The sequence below is a fragment of the Salvelinus alpinus genome, chromosome 16, assembly GCF_045679555.1.
Source record: "Salvelinus alpinus chromosome 16, SLU_Salpinus.1, whole genome shotgun sequence".
Classification (NCBI taxonomy): domain Eukaryota; kingdom Metazoa; phylum Chordata; class Actinopteri; order Salmoniformes; family Salmonidae; genus Salvelinus; species Salvelinus alpinus.
The window spans coordinates 36,816,842-36,837,626 of NC_092101.1; the positions used below are offsets into that span (position 1 = coordinate 36,816,842).

General features: G+C 41.3%; 1 protein-coding gene across 3 annotated transcripts in view; it reads left to right on the forward strand.

Annotated features, from left to right (window-relative positions):
* Nucleotides 1-1,907: 1,907 nt before the first annotated feature.
* LOC139541436 (desmoplakin-A-like) overlaps nt 1,908-20,785 on the forward strand; it is a 45,163-nt gene continuing 26,285 nt past the window's right edge. Inside the window, exons 1-10 of one of the 3 annotated variants that reach the window (XM_071346095.1) lie at nt 1,908-2,316; nt 4,984-5,077; nt 10,388-10,521; nt 13,067-13,217; nt 15,050-15,175; nt 15,301-15,360; nt 15,889-16,056; nt 16,542-16,646; nt 18,282-18,503; nt 19,132-19,287. In XM_071346095.1, the coding sequence (XP_071202196.1) occupies nt 2,126-2,316; nt 4,984-5,077; nt 10,388-10,521; nt 13,067-13,217; nt 15,050-15,175; nt 15,301-15,360; nt 15,889-16,056; nt 16,542-16,646; nt 18,282-18,503; nt 19,132-19,287 (1,407 nt within the window). In that variant the 5' untranslated portion in view covers nt 1,908-2,125. The remainder of the gene's footprint in view (nt 2,317-4,983; nt 5,078-10,387; nt 10,522-13,066; nt 13,218-15,049; nt 15,176-15,300; nt 15,361-15,888; nt 16,057-16,541; nt 16,647-18,281; nt 18,504-19,131; nt 19,288-20,785) is intronic. The other 2 variants (XM_071346096.1, XM_071346097.1) reach the window with 2 other exon arrangements.

Genomic DNA, 20,785 nt, shown 5'->3' on the forward strand with positions numbered 1-20,785 from the left:
GCACAATCCCTCCATCAGTGCTCAGACTGTCCGCAATAGGCTGAGAGAGGCTGGACTGAGTGCTTGTAGGCCTGTTGTAAGGCAGGTCCTCACCAGACATCACCGGCAACAACGTCACCTATGGGCACAAACCCACCATCGCTGGACCAGACAGGACTGGCAAAAAGTGCTCTTCACTGACGAGTCGCGGTTTTGTTTCACCAGGGGTGATGGTCGGATTCGCGTTTATTGTCGAAGGAATGAGCGTTACACTGAGGCCTGTACTCTGGAGCGGGATCGATTTGGAGGTGGAGGGTCCGTCATGGTCTGGGGCAGTGTGTCACAGCATCATCGGACTGAGCTTGTTGTCATTGCAGGCAATCTCAACACTGTGCGTTACAGGGAGACATCCTCCTCCCTCATGTGGTACCCTTCCTGCAGGCTCATCCTGACATGACCCTCCAGCTTGACAATGCCACCAGCCATTCTACTCGTTCTGTGCGTGATTTCCTGCAAGACAGGAATGTCAGTGTTCTGCCATGGCCAGCGAAGAGCCCGGATCTCAATCCCATTGAGCTTTTCTGGGACCTGTTGGATCGGAGGGTGAGTGCTAAGGCCATTCCCCCAGAAATGTCAGGGAACTTGCAGGTGCCTTGGAGGAAGAGTGGGGTAACATCTCACAGCAAGAACTGGTGCAGTCCATGAGGAGGAGATGCACTGCAGTACTTAATGCAGCTGGTGGCCACACCAGATACTGACTGTTTGTTCAGGGACACATTATTCCATTTCTGTTAGTCACATGTCTGTGGAACTTGTTCAGTTTAAGTCTCAGTTGTTGAATCTTGTTATGTTCATGCAAATATTTACACATGTTAAGTTTGCTGAAAATAAATGCAGTTGACAGTCAGAGGACGTTTCTTTTTTTGCTGAGTTTATATTATACATTTCTTCAAGTGCTGGATTTTCACCCACAGTGGCCAATCAATCATTAATTCTGATTTTATCGCCAACCCTCCGATGCCCAAGGCTGTTCAGTCTGTACAGAGTGCAAGATACGCTATACCCTATGCTAAACAATGCATTACTGCAACATTATCTTCTGAGCTGGAAACATTTGAGAGCAATACACATTAGTGTAAACCTTTTAGAAGAGCTCGTACCTAGTGCTGAAGACTGAATGTCTTCATATTATCTTGATATTATCTTTAAAGACTACTGTAAGGTGATAAGATGGAAATTATTATAATAACTCTTTATACAATGTGCTGAGCAGGGCCGGCTCCAGGCATAAACTTCATAAGCTGACGCTTAGGGCCCCCAAAGGCTAGAGCTGGCCCTGGTGCTGATTGACACCAGTATGCTTCACCGGCAGGTTGTCTCTGCCAGTGGCATTATGCAATCCAAATGGTTTTTCCTGTGGACCGCATCCACTGTCTTGGATGAGGGATAGAGTTTGTATATTGTTAGTGTGTAAAAATTGTTGCGGTGAAAAGTATTAAAAAATATATTGCAATGAATGCTGTAATAAATGTTATTGTAATTAATGCTGTGATGAATATCTCATTAGAGATGAACTGTCATAATTGTGTGCAACATACAGCACTTTTTAAGATGTTTATTAGCTTATCCAGGGTGCCTTTGTGGTTCAGACTCTTGCTGCATTCGGTCTGTCAATAGTGATCTAGGGGAAAGGAACAGTAAACATTTCAGTGTCGAGACTTCTTAAACTTGAGTGACACACTGAGACACTGAGATAATAATAATTAGGCTGGTCACTAGAAACACAATAATAGCGTACCCTCTCACAGAGTACGCACACACACACATTCTTCCCTAGTCTAGAAAGAGCAGGGGGTGGGAACATGGAAAGAAAAAAGGAGAACATTAAAATCGTTTGCGAGGCAAACAGGTTGATGGTAGGTGTGGTCTGTCTAGTTTAAACAAAACAGATTATCTTCCGTGTTGTAGATCCAGTCTGCGCTCCTCCGCTGAAAGGTGCGAGGGAAGAGAATTAAAGCGTCACCACCAACCGCTTCGCTTCGCAGCATCTCCGCTCAAAGCTGCCGCGCTGCAGCCAGGATTTGTAAGTCTTCGTCCCATCATTTTTTTTCTTCCACCGGAGTTTCATAACTTTTTGCATCCAAAGATGAGTCTACACACGTCCCAGAGAAACCGCAAATCCGGTTCTAGGCCCGACCTGAGTGGGGGAACTCAACACTATGACCGGAGTGAAGTGCACGGTGGTAATGGATACGGACAGGAGTACATGGACGGCGCAGGATACAATACATACACCTACTCAAAGACTTCAATGGGAGGTGGTGGAGGAGTACAGGGGTATGACGGTTTTTTATTTATTCTAAAGGCCATTCATTGTGATGTATTACACAACTGTTGCTCTCACTTGACCGAATACCTCTTTTAGTAGGCTACATTCCTGCAGAGAGAAAATGCATTGTCCAAAGTGTTTCTATCTCCAACTGAAATCATCAAACACATGTTTTATTTCCATCTAGTTCATTAATAACTTGATATCAAGATAATGGAATTCTTGAGGGAAATGTATAGTTGTCTGTCTATTGACTGGGAGGAATATTTGTATTTCCACAAAGCCTAGTAATACACACAGTAATTTTGTTCTTGTGTGCAGTCCCATTTCATAATTTATTACCCTGCATTGAGAGGTATTTGTTTTGAAGGACGAAGCAGACTGCCAGACTGCTAAAAACATTACACTAAATGCAAATAAAACGTTTTATTGCAGCCTACATTAGTTAACATGTCACGACATGCATATTATGAGCACTGAGAACGTGTTTGCATGCATCCAAATAGATATGTGGAGTTGTTTTCACGGGAATATTTTCACTAGAGAGATCACTACTGACTGTTGCCTGGCTACCTAAACGCCTTGCTCTGGCCAAACGCTATGCCACGCCCACCGACGTTAGTTTATGTATGTAGTAAACAGAACTGAAACCATCTGTCTTTGTGCCTCTCTGTGGACAAGCTGCTGGGAGACTTAAACTTTAATTATACCTCGCATAGGAAACTGTGAGGCGATCTTTAGACACCAGCTCTAACACACTTTTACTCCATTCCTGAGAGCTATGTAGGAATCTTAAACATTCTATAGAGTCTATACTAGTATAGAGGTCATAGTTGATGATTACAGTATGAATACCTGTAGAAAGACTATTCATATGACAACAAACAAAGACCAACAGATCCTCTGGCCAAGTTTCAGTCGCTCTTTAGCAGTTGCATTCTCTTTATATTCTCAACCACTCTGTGTTGTTGTGTTTGTAGGCTAAGGAAAAGCATGTCACTACTGGGAAAGGAAACGCATGTCACTACTCTTGAAAACCACTTCCCAGGAAAAGCATGTCACTACTCTTGAAAACCACTTCCCAGGAAAAGCATGTCACTACTCTTGAAAACCACTTCCCAGGAAAAGCATGTCACTACTCTTGAAAACCACTTCCCAGGAAAAGCATGTCACTACTCTTGAAAACCACTTCCCAGGAAAAGCATGTCACTACTAGGAAAGGAAACGCATGTCACTACTGGGAAAGGAAACGCATGTCACTACTCTTGAAAACCACTTCCCAGGAAAAGCATGTCACTACTCTTGAAAACCACTTCCCAGGAAAAGCATGTCACTACTCTTGAAAACCACTTCCCAGGAAACGCATGTCACTACTCTTGAAAACCACTTCCCAGGAAACGCATGTCACTACTCTTGAAAACCACTTCCCAGGAAACGCATGTCACTACTCTTGAAAACCACTTCCCAGGAAAAGCATGTCACTACTAGGAAAGGAAACGCATGTCACTACTGGGAAAGGAAACGCATGTCACTACTCTTGAAAACCACTTCCCAGGAAAAGCATGTCACTACTCTTGAAAACCACTTCCCAGGAAAAGCATTTCACTACTCTTGAAAACCACTTCCCAGGAAACGCATGTCACTACTCTTGAAAACCACTTCCCAGGAAAAGCATTTCACTACTCTTGAAAACCACTTCCCAGGAAAAGCATGTCACTACTCTTGAAAACCACTTCCCAGGAAAAGCATTTCACTACTCTTGAAAACCACTTCCCAGGAAAAGCATGTCACTACTCTTGAAAACCACTTCCCAGGAAACGCATGTCACTACTCTTGAAAACCACTTCCCAGGAAAAGCATTTCACTACTCTTGAAAACCACTTCCCAGGAAAAGCATGTCACTACTCTTGAAAACCACTTCCCAGGAAAAGCATTTCACTACTCTTGAAAACCACTTCCCAGGAAAAGCATGTCACTACTCTTGAAAACCACTTCCCAGGAAAAGCATGTCACTACTCTTGAAAACCACTTCCCAGGAAAAGCATTTCACTACTCTTGAAAACCACTTCCCAGGAAAAGCATGTCACTACTCTTGAAAACCACTTCCCAGGAAACGCATGTCACTACTCTTGAAAACCACTTCCCAGGAGAAGCATGTCACTACTCTTGAAAACCACTTCCCAGGAAAAGCATGTCACTACTCTTGAAAACCACTTCACAGGAAAAGCATGTCACTACTCTTGAAAACCACTTCCCAGGAAAAGCATGTCACTACTCTTGAAAACCACTTCCCCGGAAACGCATGTCACTACTCTTGAAAACCACTTCCCAGGAAAAGCATGTCACTCTTGATTCATGTTTCCCCTTTGCCCATCCCTGCACATAGTCTATTCAATTAAGGCACATCGGAAGCATCCTTAGATAACTAAATACTTGCTAGTTGCTGCAATAAGACCACAATTCATAACAGGAAACCACTGGGATCATTGACGTAAATCATTGATCAATGTTATACATTTATTTAACGAGGAAGTCACACTGAGGTCAGAAGAAGGGCCAGTTGTTTATAGGGTTGTTGACGGTGATGAGGATGATGATTACAATGTGCTATAGTGATGTTTATAGTAGGCTGATGATGATGATGATGGTGATGATGTCTTCCATGTCTCCTACAGCCAATCCACCGCCAGTGCCCTCCAACAGAAGGCCTACATCCTGCAGGGCCAATGTCAGGAGTACCTGAGGAAGGCAGAACACTGCCTACAGGCTGTGAGTCACTACCTACCATAGAGATATAGAATAAGTGTTCTATTCTGAGTCACTACCTACCATAGAGATATAGAATACGTGTTCTATTCTGAGTCACTACCTACCATAGAGATATAGAATAAGTGTTCTATTCTGAGTCACTACCTACCATAGAGATATAGAATAAGTGTTCTATTCTGAGTCACTACCTACCATAGAGATATAGAATAAGTGTTCTATTCTGTGAGTCTCTACCTACCATAGAGATATAGAATAAGTGTTCTATTCTGAGTCACTACCTACCATAGAGATATAGAATAAGTGTTCTATTCTGTGAGTCTCTACCTACCATAGAGATATAGAATAAGTGTTCTATTCTGAGTCACTACCTACCATAGAGATATAGAATAAGTGTTCTATTCTGTGAGTCTCTACCTACCATAGAGATATAGAATAAGTGTTCTATTCTGTGAGTCTCTACCTACCATAGAGATATAGAATAAGTGTTCTATTCTGAGTCACTACCTACCATAGAGATATAGAATAAGTGTTCTATTCTGAGTCACTACCTACCATAGAGATATAGAATAAGTGTTCTATTCTGAGTCACTACCTACCATAGAGATATAGAATACGTGTTCTATTCTGTGAGTTACTACCTACCATAGAGATATAGAATAAGTGTTCTATTCTGAGTCACTACCTACCATAGAGATATAGAATAAGTGTTCTATTCTGTGAGTCTCTACCTACCATAGAGATATAGAATAAGTGTTCTATTCTGTGAGTCTCTACCTACCATAGAGATATAGAATAAGTGTTCTATTCTGAGTCACTACCTACCATAGAGATATAGAATAAGTGTTCTATTCTGAGTCACTACCTACCATAGAGATATAGAATAAGTGTTCTATTCTGAGTCACTACCTACCATAGAGATATAGAATAAGTGTTCTATTCTGAGTCACTACCTACCATAGAGATATAGAATAAGTGTTCTATTCTGAGTCACTACCTACCATAGAGATATAGAATACGTGTTCTATTCTGAGTCACTACCTACCATAGAGATATAGAATAAGTGTTCTATTCTGAGTCACTACCTACCATAGAGATATAGAATAAGTGTTCTATTCTGAGTCACTACCTACCATAGAGATATAGAATAAGTGTTCTATTCTGAGTCACTACCTACCATAGAGATATAGAATAAGTGTTTCATTCTGAGTCACTACCTACCATAGAGATATAGAATAAGTGTTCTATTCTGAGTCACTACCTACCATAGAGATATAGAATAAGTGTTCTATTCTGAGTCACTACCTACCATAGAGATATAGAATACGTGTTCTATTCTGTGAGTCACTACCTACCATAGAGATATAGAATACGTGTTCTATTCTGAGTCACTACCTACCATAGAGATATAGAATAAGTGTTCTATTCTGAGTCACTACCTACCATAGAGATATAGAATAAGTGTTCTATTCTGTGAGTCACTACCTACCATAGAGATATAGAATACGTGTTCTATTCTGAGTCACTACCTACCATAGAGATATAGAATAAGTGTTTTATTCTGAGTCACTACCTACCATAGAGATATAGAATAAGTGTTCTATTCTGAGTCACTACCTACCATAGAGATATAGAATACGTGTTCTATTCTGAGTCACTACCTACCATAGAGATATAGAATAAGTGTTCTATTCTGAGTCACTACCTACCATAGAGATATAGAATACGTGTTCTATTCTGAGTCACTACCTACCATAGAGATATAGAATACGTGTTCTATTCTGTGAGTCACTACCTACCATAGAGATATAGAATACGTGTTCTATTCTGAGTCACTACCTACCATAGAGATATAGAATAAGTGTTCTATTCTGAGTCACTACCTACCATAGAGATATAGAATAAGTGTTCTATTCTGAGTCACTACCTACCATAGAGATATAGAATACGTGTTCTATTCTGAGTCACTACCTACCATAGAGATATAGAATACGTGTTCTATTCTGTGAGTCACTACCTACCATAGAGATATAGAATACGTGTTCTATTCTGAGTCACTACCTACCATAGAGATATAGAATAAGTGTTCTATTCTGAGTCACTACCTACCATAGAGATATAGAATAAGTGTTCTATTCTGTGAGTCTCTACCTACCATAGAGATATAGAATACGTGTTTCATTCTGAGTCTCTACCTACCATAGAGATATAGAATAAGTGTTCTATTCTGTGAGTCACTACCTACCATAGAGATATAGAATAAGTGTTCTATTCTGTGAGTCACTACCTACCATAGAGATATAGAATAAGTGTTCTATTCTGTGAGTCTCTACCTACCATAGAGATACAGAATACGTGTTTCATTCTGAGTCTCTACCTACCATAGAGATATAGAATAAGTGTTCTATTCTGTGAGTCACTACCTACCATAGAGATATAGAATAAGTGTTCTATTCTGTGAGTCACTACCTACCATAGAGATATAGAATACGTGTTCTATTCTGAGTCACTACCTACCATAGAGATATAGAATACGTGTTCTATTCTGAGTCACTACCTACCATAGAGATATAGAATAAGTGTTCTATTCTGAGTCACTACCTACCATAGAGATATAGAATAAGTGTTCTATTCTGTGAGTCACTACCTACCATAGAGATATAGAATAAGTGTTCTATTCTGAGTCACTACCTACCATAGAGATATAGAATAAGTGTTCTATTCTGAGTCTCTACCTACCATAGAGATATAGAATACGTGTTCTATTCTGAGTCACTACCTACCATAGAGATATAGAATAAGTGTTCTATTCTGTGAGTTACTACCTACCATAGAGATATAGAATACGTGTTCTATTCTGTGAGTCACTACCTACCATAGAGATATAGAATAAGTGTTCTATTCTGTGAGTCACTACCTACCATAGAGATATAGAATACGTGTTCTATTCTGTGAGTCACTACCTACCATAGAGATATAGAATAAGTGTTTCATTCTGAGTCACTACCTACCATAGAGATATAGAATAAGTGTTTCATTCTGAGTCACTACCTACCATAGAGATATAGAATAAGTGTTTTATTCTGAGTCACTACCTACCATAGAGATATAGAATAAGTGTTTCATTCTGAGTCACTACCTACCATAGAGATATAGAATAAGTGTTCTATTCTGAGTCACTACCTACCATAGAGATATAGAATAAGTGTTCTATTCTGTGAGTCACTACCTACCATAGAGATATAGAATACGTGTTCTATTCTGTGAGTCACTACCTACCATAGAGATATAGAATAAGTGTTTCATTTTGAGTCACTACCTACCATAGAGATATAGAATAAGTGTTTTATTCTGAGTCACTACCTACCATAGAGATATAGAATAAGTGTTTCATTCTGAGTCACTACCTACCATAGAGATATAGAATAAGTGTTTTATTCTGAGTCACTACCTACCATAGAGATATAGAATAAGTGTTTCATTCTGAGTCACTACCTACCATAGAGATATAGAATAAGTGTTTTATTCTGAGTCACTACCTACCATAGAGATATAGAATAAGTGTTCTATTCTGAGTCACTACCTACCATAATGATATAGAATAAGTGTTTTATTCTGAGTCACTACCTACCATAGAGATATAGAATAAGTGTTTCATTCTGAGTCACTACCTACCATAGAGATATAGAATAAGTGTTTTATTCTGAGTCACTACCTACCATAGAGATATAGAATACGTGTTCTATTCTGTGAGTTACTACCTACCATAGAGATATAGAATACGTGTTCTATTCTGTGAGTCACTACCTACCATAGAGATATAGAATAAGTGTTTCATTCTGAGTCACTACCTACCATAGAGATATAGAATAAGTGTTTTATTCTGAGTCACTACCTACCATAGAGATATAGAATTAGTGTTTCATTCTGAGTCACTACCTACCATAGAGATATAGAATAAGTGTTTTATTCTGAGTCACTACCTACCATAGAGATATAGAATAAGTGTTCTATTCTGAGTCACTACCTACCATAGAGATATAGAATAAGTGTTCTATTCTGAGTCACTACCTACCATAGAGATATAGAATAAGTGTTCTATTCTGTGAGTCACTACCTACCATAGAGATATAGAATAAGTGTTTTATTCTGAGTCACTACCTACCATAGAGATATAGAATAAGTGTTCTATTCTGAGTCACTACCTACCATAGAGATATAGAATAAGTGTTCTATTCTGTGAGTCACTACCTACCATAGAGATATAGAATAAGTGTTCTATTCTGAGTCACTACCTACCATAGAGATATAGAATACGTGTTCTATTCTGTGAGTCACTTCATATCCTGTCTGCTTTGAGATGCCTGCTTTGCTCCTGTTTTAGTCTAAATACAGTTAGTCTGACAACTACATGTAATCAGACAGTCTGACTAAGATATGTACCGTACCTGACTGTGAGGTATGAAAGCTGAGATAGTACTGTACTAATCCTACAACCAATCACCCTTGACTTGCTTTAGTGGATTTGTTGTGTGTAAGTACAAGTAGTAGGAACATGAGGTTTCTTAAAAGTCAGGTCTATTGTGAGATGATCCATAACAGGTAGACACTCACACATGATGAATCCTCACACATGGCATGTGAAATATGCTCTGTCAGATGCGACTCCACCCTTTCATTTTATGTTCTCAAATGAGCTTAAAACAGCTTTAGATATTTGTCTGTCAAACCAGGTTTTATCAGAATCATGTCTTTGTTTAAGTCATCATAACCAGTGAGATTATATGTCTCATCTGTCCCTGTTATGTTTGACATGTTCATGCAGGTATGGCTGACTCAACGCGTGTGTGAGCACGAGCATGAGTGCGTGCGTGAGTTTTTGATTAAATCTGCTTGGAATGAAAGTGTGTTTTTGATTATGACTGGTATGAAAGAAGGCAGTGTCAGCTTTTGTCTGGTACACAGTCTGCAGCAGACCCAGGGATTATCTTTAATCACACACCCAGGGATTATCTTTAATCACACACCCAGGGAAAGTGCTAATTTGGCCGTGACCTGTCACATTATAGTACACTACTTATTGTACACGACTACAATCTGATAGAAGTAATAGAAGCTGTCTGGACAGAAAGGTGATTTATACATTATGGTCCTGTTGTTAACTGGGTTTGACCTGAAGGACTCACCTGACTGAACATAGTCTACCGTATTCTCATTTGAGAAACCTAGAACACCAAGTCAAAGCTAGACTGAACATAATGTACAAATCCATAATGTGCGTCTCTTCCTGACATTTCCCTGTTGATCCTACAGGGCGGCGACTCTGGGCGTGCCACAGCCGAGGCAGAACGCTTCATGGCCATGGCCAAAGAGAACATAGAGCAGCTGAAGGCATGTGCTCGGGACCTGAGCCACATGGGCCAATCCAACGACAACGTGTTCCGAAGGTCAGTAGTCTCATGGTACCAAACCTCAACACCATATTCTTGTTTGAAACCTAGAAAGGCTGGAGTCAAGGTTAAGAGGTAAAATATACAGAGAAATGATCACTACTACAGATTTTTATTTGTACAGGTTATTCTCATTGGTGCCGATTTTAGATTTAGGAAATCAATTTATTTCTTTACATGTTTTGATGTAAGTACTTCTCAGTATTTGGTATTTAGACTTACCTTATCTAGGTGTGCAACGAGCTCTTTGGGAGTGGCTCCCTTATGCACACTGAATAAATGTAATTCAACCACCAAAGAACCTCCCACTTATTGTCCAACAGAAATCGGGTTTTCAGTACATTTATCTAAAGCAATCCCTTTCAATATAGTGTACCTTTTTTAATTTGAATTCCCGACAGATGTTCCCCAGCAAGAAAACCAAATAATGTTGCTCAAACAGAAGGGGGAACTAACAGAGTCACTGACCATAACCAAAATGAAACAGGTGGGGTTTTAGCAGGGGTTCTCAAAGATACTCATGGGGGTGTCAACTGAAAGTTGACCAGCAACAACAACTGGGGCCTAAAAGACACCCACCATGAACACCCACAAAATTTGCCCAAGAACAGGCAAACTATATTAAAACTCACATCAAAGTTAAAGACAGGAAGCAAACGAAAGAGTGGAGCAAAACAAAAACAGGGAAGATCAGATAAAGGATTGTCCTTCTAGAAATCAAATAGGGAGCTCCAACTCAAGACAACTGGAATATTGGGCCAGCCACTCTGTAATATCACTCGGGCCAGCACAGGTGAAACACCTACCCACTAACGAGATGACAAACCAGCACAGGTGTAACATATACTGACTAACGAGGTGACACCAATCGGTGTGCCACATATGCTAACGTCCAACCTCGAACTATAAATGGGAATGCCAAAGCCTGTAACAAGACTAACTAGAATATATGAAGATAATGGGTTCAATGGGTTCAGTATTAGGGATCAATGAAGAACGCCATCAAAATATGCATATTCGTCTCTGTTTAGTAGAATTAAAAATACTCTGATCTTATAAATTATTAAGGGTTAGGAAAGTATTAATGAATTTACATACTTCTTTAAAAAAAAACAGGTTTGGAAAGCCTTTACGCACAAGATATATTGGTGAATCAAAAATGCAGAGGTTTGATTCATCCTGAAAGTTGCCATATTCAGTTGTTCAATTCGTGAATATTGGAAGGGGAGAAAAGTATACAAAGTTTGTTGAACAATAGTCATATAAATCTCCCTTAATCACTGATCATGGAACTGTGATGACAAAGGTTCACTCGTTGTGAACCGTGCTCCAGGCTACAGGTTTAAACTGTCTGCGTTCCATATTGATACCAAATGATTTCACAACAGTGTTTACAGAGGAAACAAATAAAGGTAAGCTAAATCAAACAATGTGGCCTAATGGAATGATACAGAATGTAGTGACTGAAGGGAACTAGCTGAAGGGAACTAACTCTAAATAAAGTTATAAGGCCATACAATTTTAATTCTACTTAACGGCACAGCATGTCATACTTCACTGTTATGTTGATATGCTTTTCAGTTTGCAGTCTTATGACTGATTTCACATTTGTCTCCAGCGATCATAAGATAAAATAGATCTAAAACAATAGGCATTTATATTTACGATCTCCAAATGGATTACTCATGTACCTAGCTCTTATCAATACAGTGAGCTCCAGAAGTATTGGGACAGTGACCAATTTTTTGTTGTTTTGGTCAATGTTGTTGTCCTTCCAATAGAACACCAGCTCTTTTGAAATGATGAAACAACTATGAGTTTAAAGTGCAGAATCACAGCTTTAATTTTAGGGTATGTTCATCCATATCGGGTGAACCGTTTAGAAATTACAGCACTTTTTGTACATAGTCCCCCTGCATTTTAGGGGAACAAAAGTTTTGGCACAAATTCACTTGTGTCTATTGAGGTAGTAAAAAGTTAAGTATTTGGTCCCATATTCATAGCACGCAATGACTACATCAAGCTTGTGACAGCAAATTAATCCAAATAATTTGTGATTTGTTTTGCTTGTGTTTCAGATAATTTTGTTCCCATTAGAAATTCATGATAAATAATGTATTGTGCATTCTGGAGTCACTTTTATTGTAAATAAGAATAGTATATGTATATGTATAGTATATGTTTGTAAACACTTCTACATTAATGTGAATGCTACCATTGTTAGGGATAATCCTGAATGAATTGTGAACAATGAGAAAGTTATAGACGCACAAATATCATAGGCATGCTAACCTCTCACCATTACAATAACAGGGGAGATTTGGTGGGGTATAATATTTGTGCGTCTAACTTTCTCACTCATCATTATCAGCACTCCTACTTTGAGAATCTTTGTGGATACGGGCCCAGTTCTGTGTTAATATCTTAGAAATCCCTTACCGTCTTCACTTTCCCTTCGTCCTCCAAACTGTTAAGGTTATGTATAGGCGTTGTTTAACTCTCTCTCTCTGTCTCTGTCTGTCTCTCCCCCCTGCCTCCATAGTATTGAGCTGTTTAGGGACCAGTTAAAGGGAGTCCACATGGCCGTATACGGGACCATGCAGAGGCGGAGCCGGGGGAGCAGGGGGAGTGGTGCATGGGAGGAAGCTGGGAGGAGCTTCAACGAGGCCATTGCCTGGATTGGACAGCAGAAGGTACAGAAAACCACACCCTACCCAGAGATACAGGACAGATGTGTAATGCTGTGTAGGAAGGCATATGCTATAGGATTGCATAATATTACTGCTGCCACCTGTACATCTTCAAAATATATCATGATAACTGCATGTAGTTGTGAGTCAAAAGTGGTGCTGACAACTTCTTGCAAAACATTCCCAGTGATATTTAGAATATTTAGGTCATCATTGTGAGACACTTGACCCTTTGACGCTTTTAGGAATTTCTCCCTCCCACACATAACGTTCTGATCCTGAAGGGCTGGGGTGTGTAGGAGAGGCCAGTGTAGATAACACACTGACATTCTAATCTAGATCTGAATACACAGGAAGTCCCACACCGCACTCACACACAAATGCACGCATATGCACACATGCACGCACACACACGCACGCAGTAATTAAAATAACCATAGCCCTTCTCTGACAATTCCCACTCCCAATTCCCACGTACGCCGGTGACGTACGTCATCCCTGCCTGCTGAACTATTGCACACCTTCCTCTGCCAGCTCCCGCAACACTCTGGAGAATGATGACTGGAGAGTGAACAGGGAGGACAGAGCAGCTGGTGGGGAAGGTTATGACTGTGTAACAGTCTCCTCGCCCCTACCTGGGCTCAAACCAGGGACCCTCTGCACACATCCACAACTGACACCCACGAAGCAACGACCCATCGCGCAACAAAAGCCAGCAACTACTTCAAGGTCTCAGAGCGAGTGACGTCACCGATTGAAATGCTATTAGCGCACACCACCGCTAACTAGCTAGCCATTTCACATCGGTTACACTCACCCCCCTTTTGACCTCCTCCTTTTCCGCAGCAACCAGGGATCCGGGTCAACAGCATCAATGTAACAGTATAGCTTCCGTCCCTCTCCTCGCCCCTACCTGGGCTCGAACCAGGGACCCTCTGCACACATCGACAACAGCCACCCTCGAAGCGTCGTTACGCATCGCGCCACAAAAGCCGCGGCCCTTGCAGAGCAAGGGGAACAACTACTTCAAGGTCTCAGAGCGAGTGACGTCACCGATTGAAATGCTATTAGCGCGCACCACTGCTAACTAGCTAGCCATTTCACATCGGTTACAACTGCAGCTTTGCCACTTATGTATTAACAGAAAATATCCAAATGTCATGTTAGAGGTTACCTGTTTAGAAATGTATGTCAATTGTTGTGCCGAGTTGAAAGCATTCTTCTTATTTGCACATGCAGTAATTAGAGTTTTTTTTAAGTTGTAAAGAATGCTTTAGAGTCCTTCTGCCACTGTCAGACATAAATCTCAATTAGGAGGGGTGGAGACCAGAGACACAGAAGGACAAAAACATTCTCACACACCCACACTTGTATGCAACCACACTCCCCACAAACCGAGGTGAAAGTGAGACTATGTTATTGTGGTCTTCAGTGCATCAAACTCCATGTCTGCTGGTGAACTCCTGACATACTGTTCATCCTTGGTTGTTTTTTTGTGGTGTATTACAGCCTTACAGGGGTAACCATTAAGTGTCATACCTCATGTTTCTCTATCACCACCTAGTGGCAATATGCAGCATTGTCTTCACAATAGTAAAATCAAATCAAAGTTTGTTGGTCGCGTATAGAGTTTAGCAGGTGTTATTGCAGTGCAACGAAATGCTTATGTTACAAATAAACATTGGGTCAAAACTGGGTATTCATGGACAGGTTAGTTGCTGTTGTGTGTATTCAATATGTCTTGCCTCTGTGCGTTGGTTGAGATGTGTTAATGTTGTGTGTGAGAAGGGGTTGATATGTGGTTATTACATGGTTGTGATATCTTTGTGTTCCAGCGTCTCATAGAAACCTCTCCCTGGGGAGACGACTCTGCAGCCATCGAGCAGCAGCTGATCAGCCACAACAAGTTTCACAGCTCCATACAGAGAAGTGCAGAGGTGGACAGAGCCAAGGATGAACTGGTGTGTAGGATATATATATAAACAAACAAACCTATCACAAACACAGTTACTTTCACACATTCTATTTCTGTGTGTGCGATTCTGAGTTTGTGTGATTCTAGCACCGTGTGTGTCTTTCCCTACAGTTCAAGAAAGGAGACAAGGCCAACCAGCACGCTCTGGATCAGGAATGGGACACGCTGCAGGTGTGAGAGGGCTCTGGGGAAAACTCTCTCACACCCTGCATTACTTTATAATATGGTTGTTGTACCATATCTTATCTGTCTGTATGTTTGTGTTGTATTTAACATGTTGTGGTCCATCTGTCTGTCAGTTAGTCATGTCACAACCAGGGGTGTAGTGCTGCCAGAGCGTGGAGCAGCGGCGCCCATTCACTTGTTTACATTTGATACCAATAACATTCCATGAAAGACTATAGAACTATAGGCTATGTGTGTACTGCTAAGCCCCGTCAGTGGCTTGACCACTTAGGTCAATCAGAACGTGTGTCTGCCTTGATGTTCATAAAACTCCATGGATCCCCCTCGTGCGCAGTGGAACCCAGAATGATATGTGACCACTTGGTTACGGCAACACCGTTCTGCCGAGGACACCCAAACCACAGTGGCCACCGCAAAGCCCCCAAGAATAGCACTACACCACTGGTAACAATGGATGTTTAACTTTATTGATTGTACCTAACTATAGATGTCTCACCATGTTTTGTGTGTCAGAAAATGTCTCATGGCCGTAGCAACCAGCTGAGAGAGCTGCAGCAAATCATTGAGGAGATCAGCAGAGAAATCATGTGGGTGAATGAGAGAGAGGAGGAGGAGCTGGTATTTGACTGGGGGGAGAAAAACATTGACCTCTACATTCCCAAGAAGCAGGAGAGCTACTCGGTAAGGACTGGGTCAAGGGTTAAAAGTCAAGGGTCAGAGGGGAAGTGTCACCGTGGGAGGGGGGAAAGGCTAGTTGATTATTCCCATAGAGGCCATACAGGATGTCTGCGTACCATATGGCACCCTATTACCTATTTAGTGCACTACTTTTCACCAGGACTCTGGTCAATGTAGGGAATAGGGTGCCATTTCGGGTGCATGCTAGCTGTAATAATTCCAGATTGTTACTGATCATTCCTGATGATTGGTAATGTTTGGTAATCTCTAGTCCCGTGACTGACACATCTAGTTTATTGTGTATCTGCATGTCAATATGTCTTGTTCATCTGTTTTGCATTCTGTTCCCTAGGGAACTATAATGCCAAACCACTGGGAGTTGTGCAATGAAACCGCAGATCATTCTTCCAGTCCCAATGGGTCCCCAGGTCCTAACACTGTTTCTGTCTCTCCAGTTCTGCCCTAACTGTGTTGTTGTTCTCTGACAGAAACTGATGAGTACCCTGGAGGAGAAGGAGAAAGACCTGAATAAACTGAAGTTGAAAGTGGACAGCCTTCTGAAGAACCATCACCCTGCCTCTGACAAGATCGAGGTGAGGAGAATATCTATTTGATTATTAGCTGTTACAGTCGCAACAGCTCCTCTTCCTGTGGCCCATGATATCTAGCAATATCTACTGTAGCTATCTACACTGAACGCAATTATAAACGCAACCTAAAACCATTTCTAAGATTTTACTTAGTAACAGTTCATATAAGGAAATCAGTCAATTGAAATACATTCATTAGGCCCTAATCTATGGATTTCACATGACTGGGAATACAGATATGCATCTGGTGGTCACAGATACGTTAATAAATATGGTAGGGGCGTGGATCATAAAACCAGTCAGTATCTGGTGTGACCACCATTTGCCTCATGCAGTGCAACACATTGGCTTCACATAGAATTGATCAGGCTGTTGATTGTGGCCTGTGGAATGTTGTCCCACTCCTCTTCAATGGCTGTGCGAAGTTGCTGGATATTGGCGGGAACTGGGACACGCTATCGTACACGTCGATCCAGAGCATTCTAAACATGCTCAATGGGTGACATGTCTGGTGAGTATGCAGGCCATGGAAGAACTGGGACATTTTCAGCTTTCAGTAATTGTGTACAGATCTTTCGACATGGGGCCGTGCATCATCATGCTGCAACATGAAGTGATGGCGGTGGATGAATGGCACGACAATGGGCCTCAGGATCTCGTCACAGTATCTCTGTGCATTCAAATTGCCATCAATAGAATGCAATTGTGTTCATTGTCCATAGTTTATGCCTGCCCATACCATAACCCCACCGCCACCATGGGGCACTCTGTTTACAACGTTGACGTCAGCCAACTGCTTGCCATCTGCCCGGTACAGTTGAAACCAGGATTCATCTGTGTAGAGCACACCTCCAGCATGCCAGAGGCCATCGAAGGTGAGAATTTGCCACTGAAGTCGGTTACGACCCAGAACTGCAGTCAGGTTAAGACCCTGGTGAGGACGACGAGTACGCAGATGAGCTTCCCTGAGACGGTTTCTGACAGTTTGTGCAGAAATTCTTCGGTTGTGCAAACCCACAGTTTCATCAGCTGTCCGAGTGGCTGGTCACAGATAATCCCGCAGGTGAAGAAGCCTGATGTAGAGGTCCTGGGCTGGCATGGTTACTCGTGGATGTGAGGCCGGTTGGACTTACTGCCAAATTCTCTAAAACGACGTTGGCCCCCAACGTCGTTTTAGAGAAATTAACATTCCGTTCTCTGGCAACAGCTCTGGTGGACATTCCTGCAGTCAGCATGCCAATTGCACCCTCCTAAAAATCTTGAGCCATCTGTGGCATTGTGTTGTGTGACAAAACTGCACATTTTAGAGTGGCCTTTTATTGTCCCCAGCACAAGGTGCACCTGTGTAAAGACCATGCTGCTTAATCAGCTTCTTGATATGCCACACCTTTCAGGTGCATGGATTATCTCGGTGAAGGGGAGATGCTCACTAACAGAGATGTAAACACATTTCTACACAAAATGAGAGAAATAAGCTTTTTGTGCATATGGGACATTTCTGGGATCTTTTCTTTCAGCTCATGACATCAACACTTTACATGATGCAAATATATTTTTGTTCAGTGTCATTTGTTGTGATGGTTATCTTGATTCATTCATCCTTTAACCCCTCTATCCTTCTGTTTTTATTTCTTCCAGGCCTACATGGACACTCTGCAGACCCAGTGGAGCTGGCTCCTCCAGATAACCAAGTGTATTCATGTCCACCTGAAGGAGAATGCTGCATACAGCCAGTTCTTCAAGGAGGCCAATGAGACGTACAGCAAGCTGCAGAAGGAGCATGAGAACATCCGTAGGAAGTTCACCAGTGACAAGAACACACCTCTGGAAAAGCTGCTGGAACTACTCAACGGCCTGGAGGTAAGACATGTTTATCAGCACCACAGATGCTGTTCATCAAGGCCAGACCCAAATGCAGATACAGGAGGCAGATGGTTGGAGTCTTACGATGTTTATTAATCCAAAGGGGTAGGCAAGAGAATGGTCGTAGACAGGCAAAAAAGTAAAAAACAGATCCGAGTCCAGGAGGTACAAAGCGTCAGACAGGCTCGTGGTCAAGGCAGGCAGAATAGTCAGGCAGGCAGGTACAAAGTCCAGAAACAGGCAAGGGTCAAAACCAGGAGGACTAGAAAAAGGAAAATGGGAAAACACTGGTTGACTTGGAAACATACAAGACAAACTGGCACAGAGAGACAGGAAACACAGGGATAAATACACTGGGGAAAATAAGCGACACCTGGAGGGGGTGGAGACAATAGTGAGGACAGGTGGAAACAGATCAGGGCGTGACAGTTCAAGGCTATATCTCAAACAACCAATTCCCAATATAGTGCACTACGTTTGACTGTAGTCACTCCGATAAAAAAAACAACAACTGTGCACTACATGGAGAATAGGCAGTAATTTGTGAAGATACCAAAGTTCAATTGCTCCCCTTGTACTCTGAAATGGATATTAACCTCTGACCCCTAACCTCTGTGTCCAATAGAAGGAGAAAGAGTGGTTCTTGGAGAATAAGAGGCAGGTGCAGCACCTGGTCAACATGTCCAAAAGCATCGTGAGGCTGAGACCACGTAACCCTGAGGAAGAGAAGAGCACTAGTCCTGTTATGGTACAGGCCCTGTGTGACTTCAAACAGGACCAGGTCAGATATGTATTTATTTAACCTTTGATTTATCATGGAGTCATACTGAGACCAAGGTCTTTTACAGGTGAGCCCTGAATTACAGAAATTACAGAAATTACACACATCAATATAAATACAAAATGCAAGCAGAAAGAACAACATGGTCATGAAAAACAAGCACATTCGTCAGTAATAAGGTCCTAAATCAGCCTACTGAATTGTCCTAGAGGCACCAAAACATAAAATGTAAGAACATTTTGAAGATTGTTCCACAAATAAGGTGCAAGAAAGGTAAATCAGCTTTTAGTTAACTCAGTAGAGACCAAAGGAATTCCCAGAGTTAACCATTCCTGAGACTGGGTGTGGTAACTCATATGTCTGAAGTTTAGTTATGATGTTAGGTACAGTGGGACTTTTTGTAAAAAGGCTTTATAAATGAAAACATAGCAATGTATCAACCTACAAGACATCAAAGAGGGCCAACCAACTTTCTGGTAGAGAATGCAGTGATGAGTACTAAAGTTGTCATCCGTAATAAAGTGCAGTGTGCTATGATAAACTGCATCTAACGGCTTTAATGAGGTGGCAGTTACGTTCATATAGATGATGTTGCCATAGTCTAGGACCGACAGAAACGTTGACTGAATAATCTGCTTTCTACTATTTAGCGAGAGGCAGGACCTATTTCTGTAGAAGAAGCCCAGTTTAAAAAAAATAACTCATCATTATGTTTTGTACAAGACAGCTTTTCATTTGTCAAGATGCCCAGATATTTGTAAGCAGGGACACAATCAATATGCACACCATCCAAAATACATGTTTAAATCATCAGCTTCACTTTTTTGCACGCTAGAGAACGACTTATACTTACGTTTTACCAGCATTCAATACTAATTTCAGGTCAGTACAGTGTTTCTGTAATACAATGAATGCAGACTGTAGTTCAGATAGAGCTTGGTCAACCGTGGCGGCAATAGCATTCACAACAGTATCATCGGCATACAAGTGCAGGTTACAATTTTTTACAGACAAGTCGAGATTGTTAATGTAAACAGTAAAAAGTACAGGACCCAGAATCGACCCCTGCGGGGATACCTTTCGTAATTTCTAGGAAATCTGATTCAACACCATCAGTAGATAGTTTTATCAGTCAAGTCATTTTTCAACCAGTTACATGCAGCCTGGTCTAGGCCAATTGAGGAACGCCTCTGAATTAGAGGTGAGTGATCAACAGTATTGAAAGCCTTTGACAGGTCAATGAAGAGGGCAGCACAATGTTGCCTTTTATCCATACAGTTAACCACATCATTTATAACTAAGGAGGCAGCAGAGATAGTGCTTTGACCTGGTCTAAAACCCGACAGATGTACATTTAGAATACATTTCAAATATCAGAAAGATCTTAGCTGAGAATTAATCAAGGATTGTAATATTTTAGCTGGGTAAGAAAGTAGAAATAGGGCGATTTTTTTTTATTATTTAGGTCACAAATAAGGGTCTCCTCTTCTCTTGTACA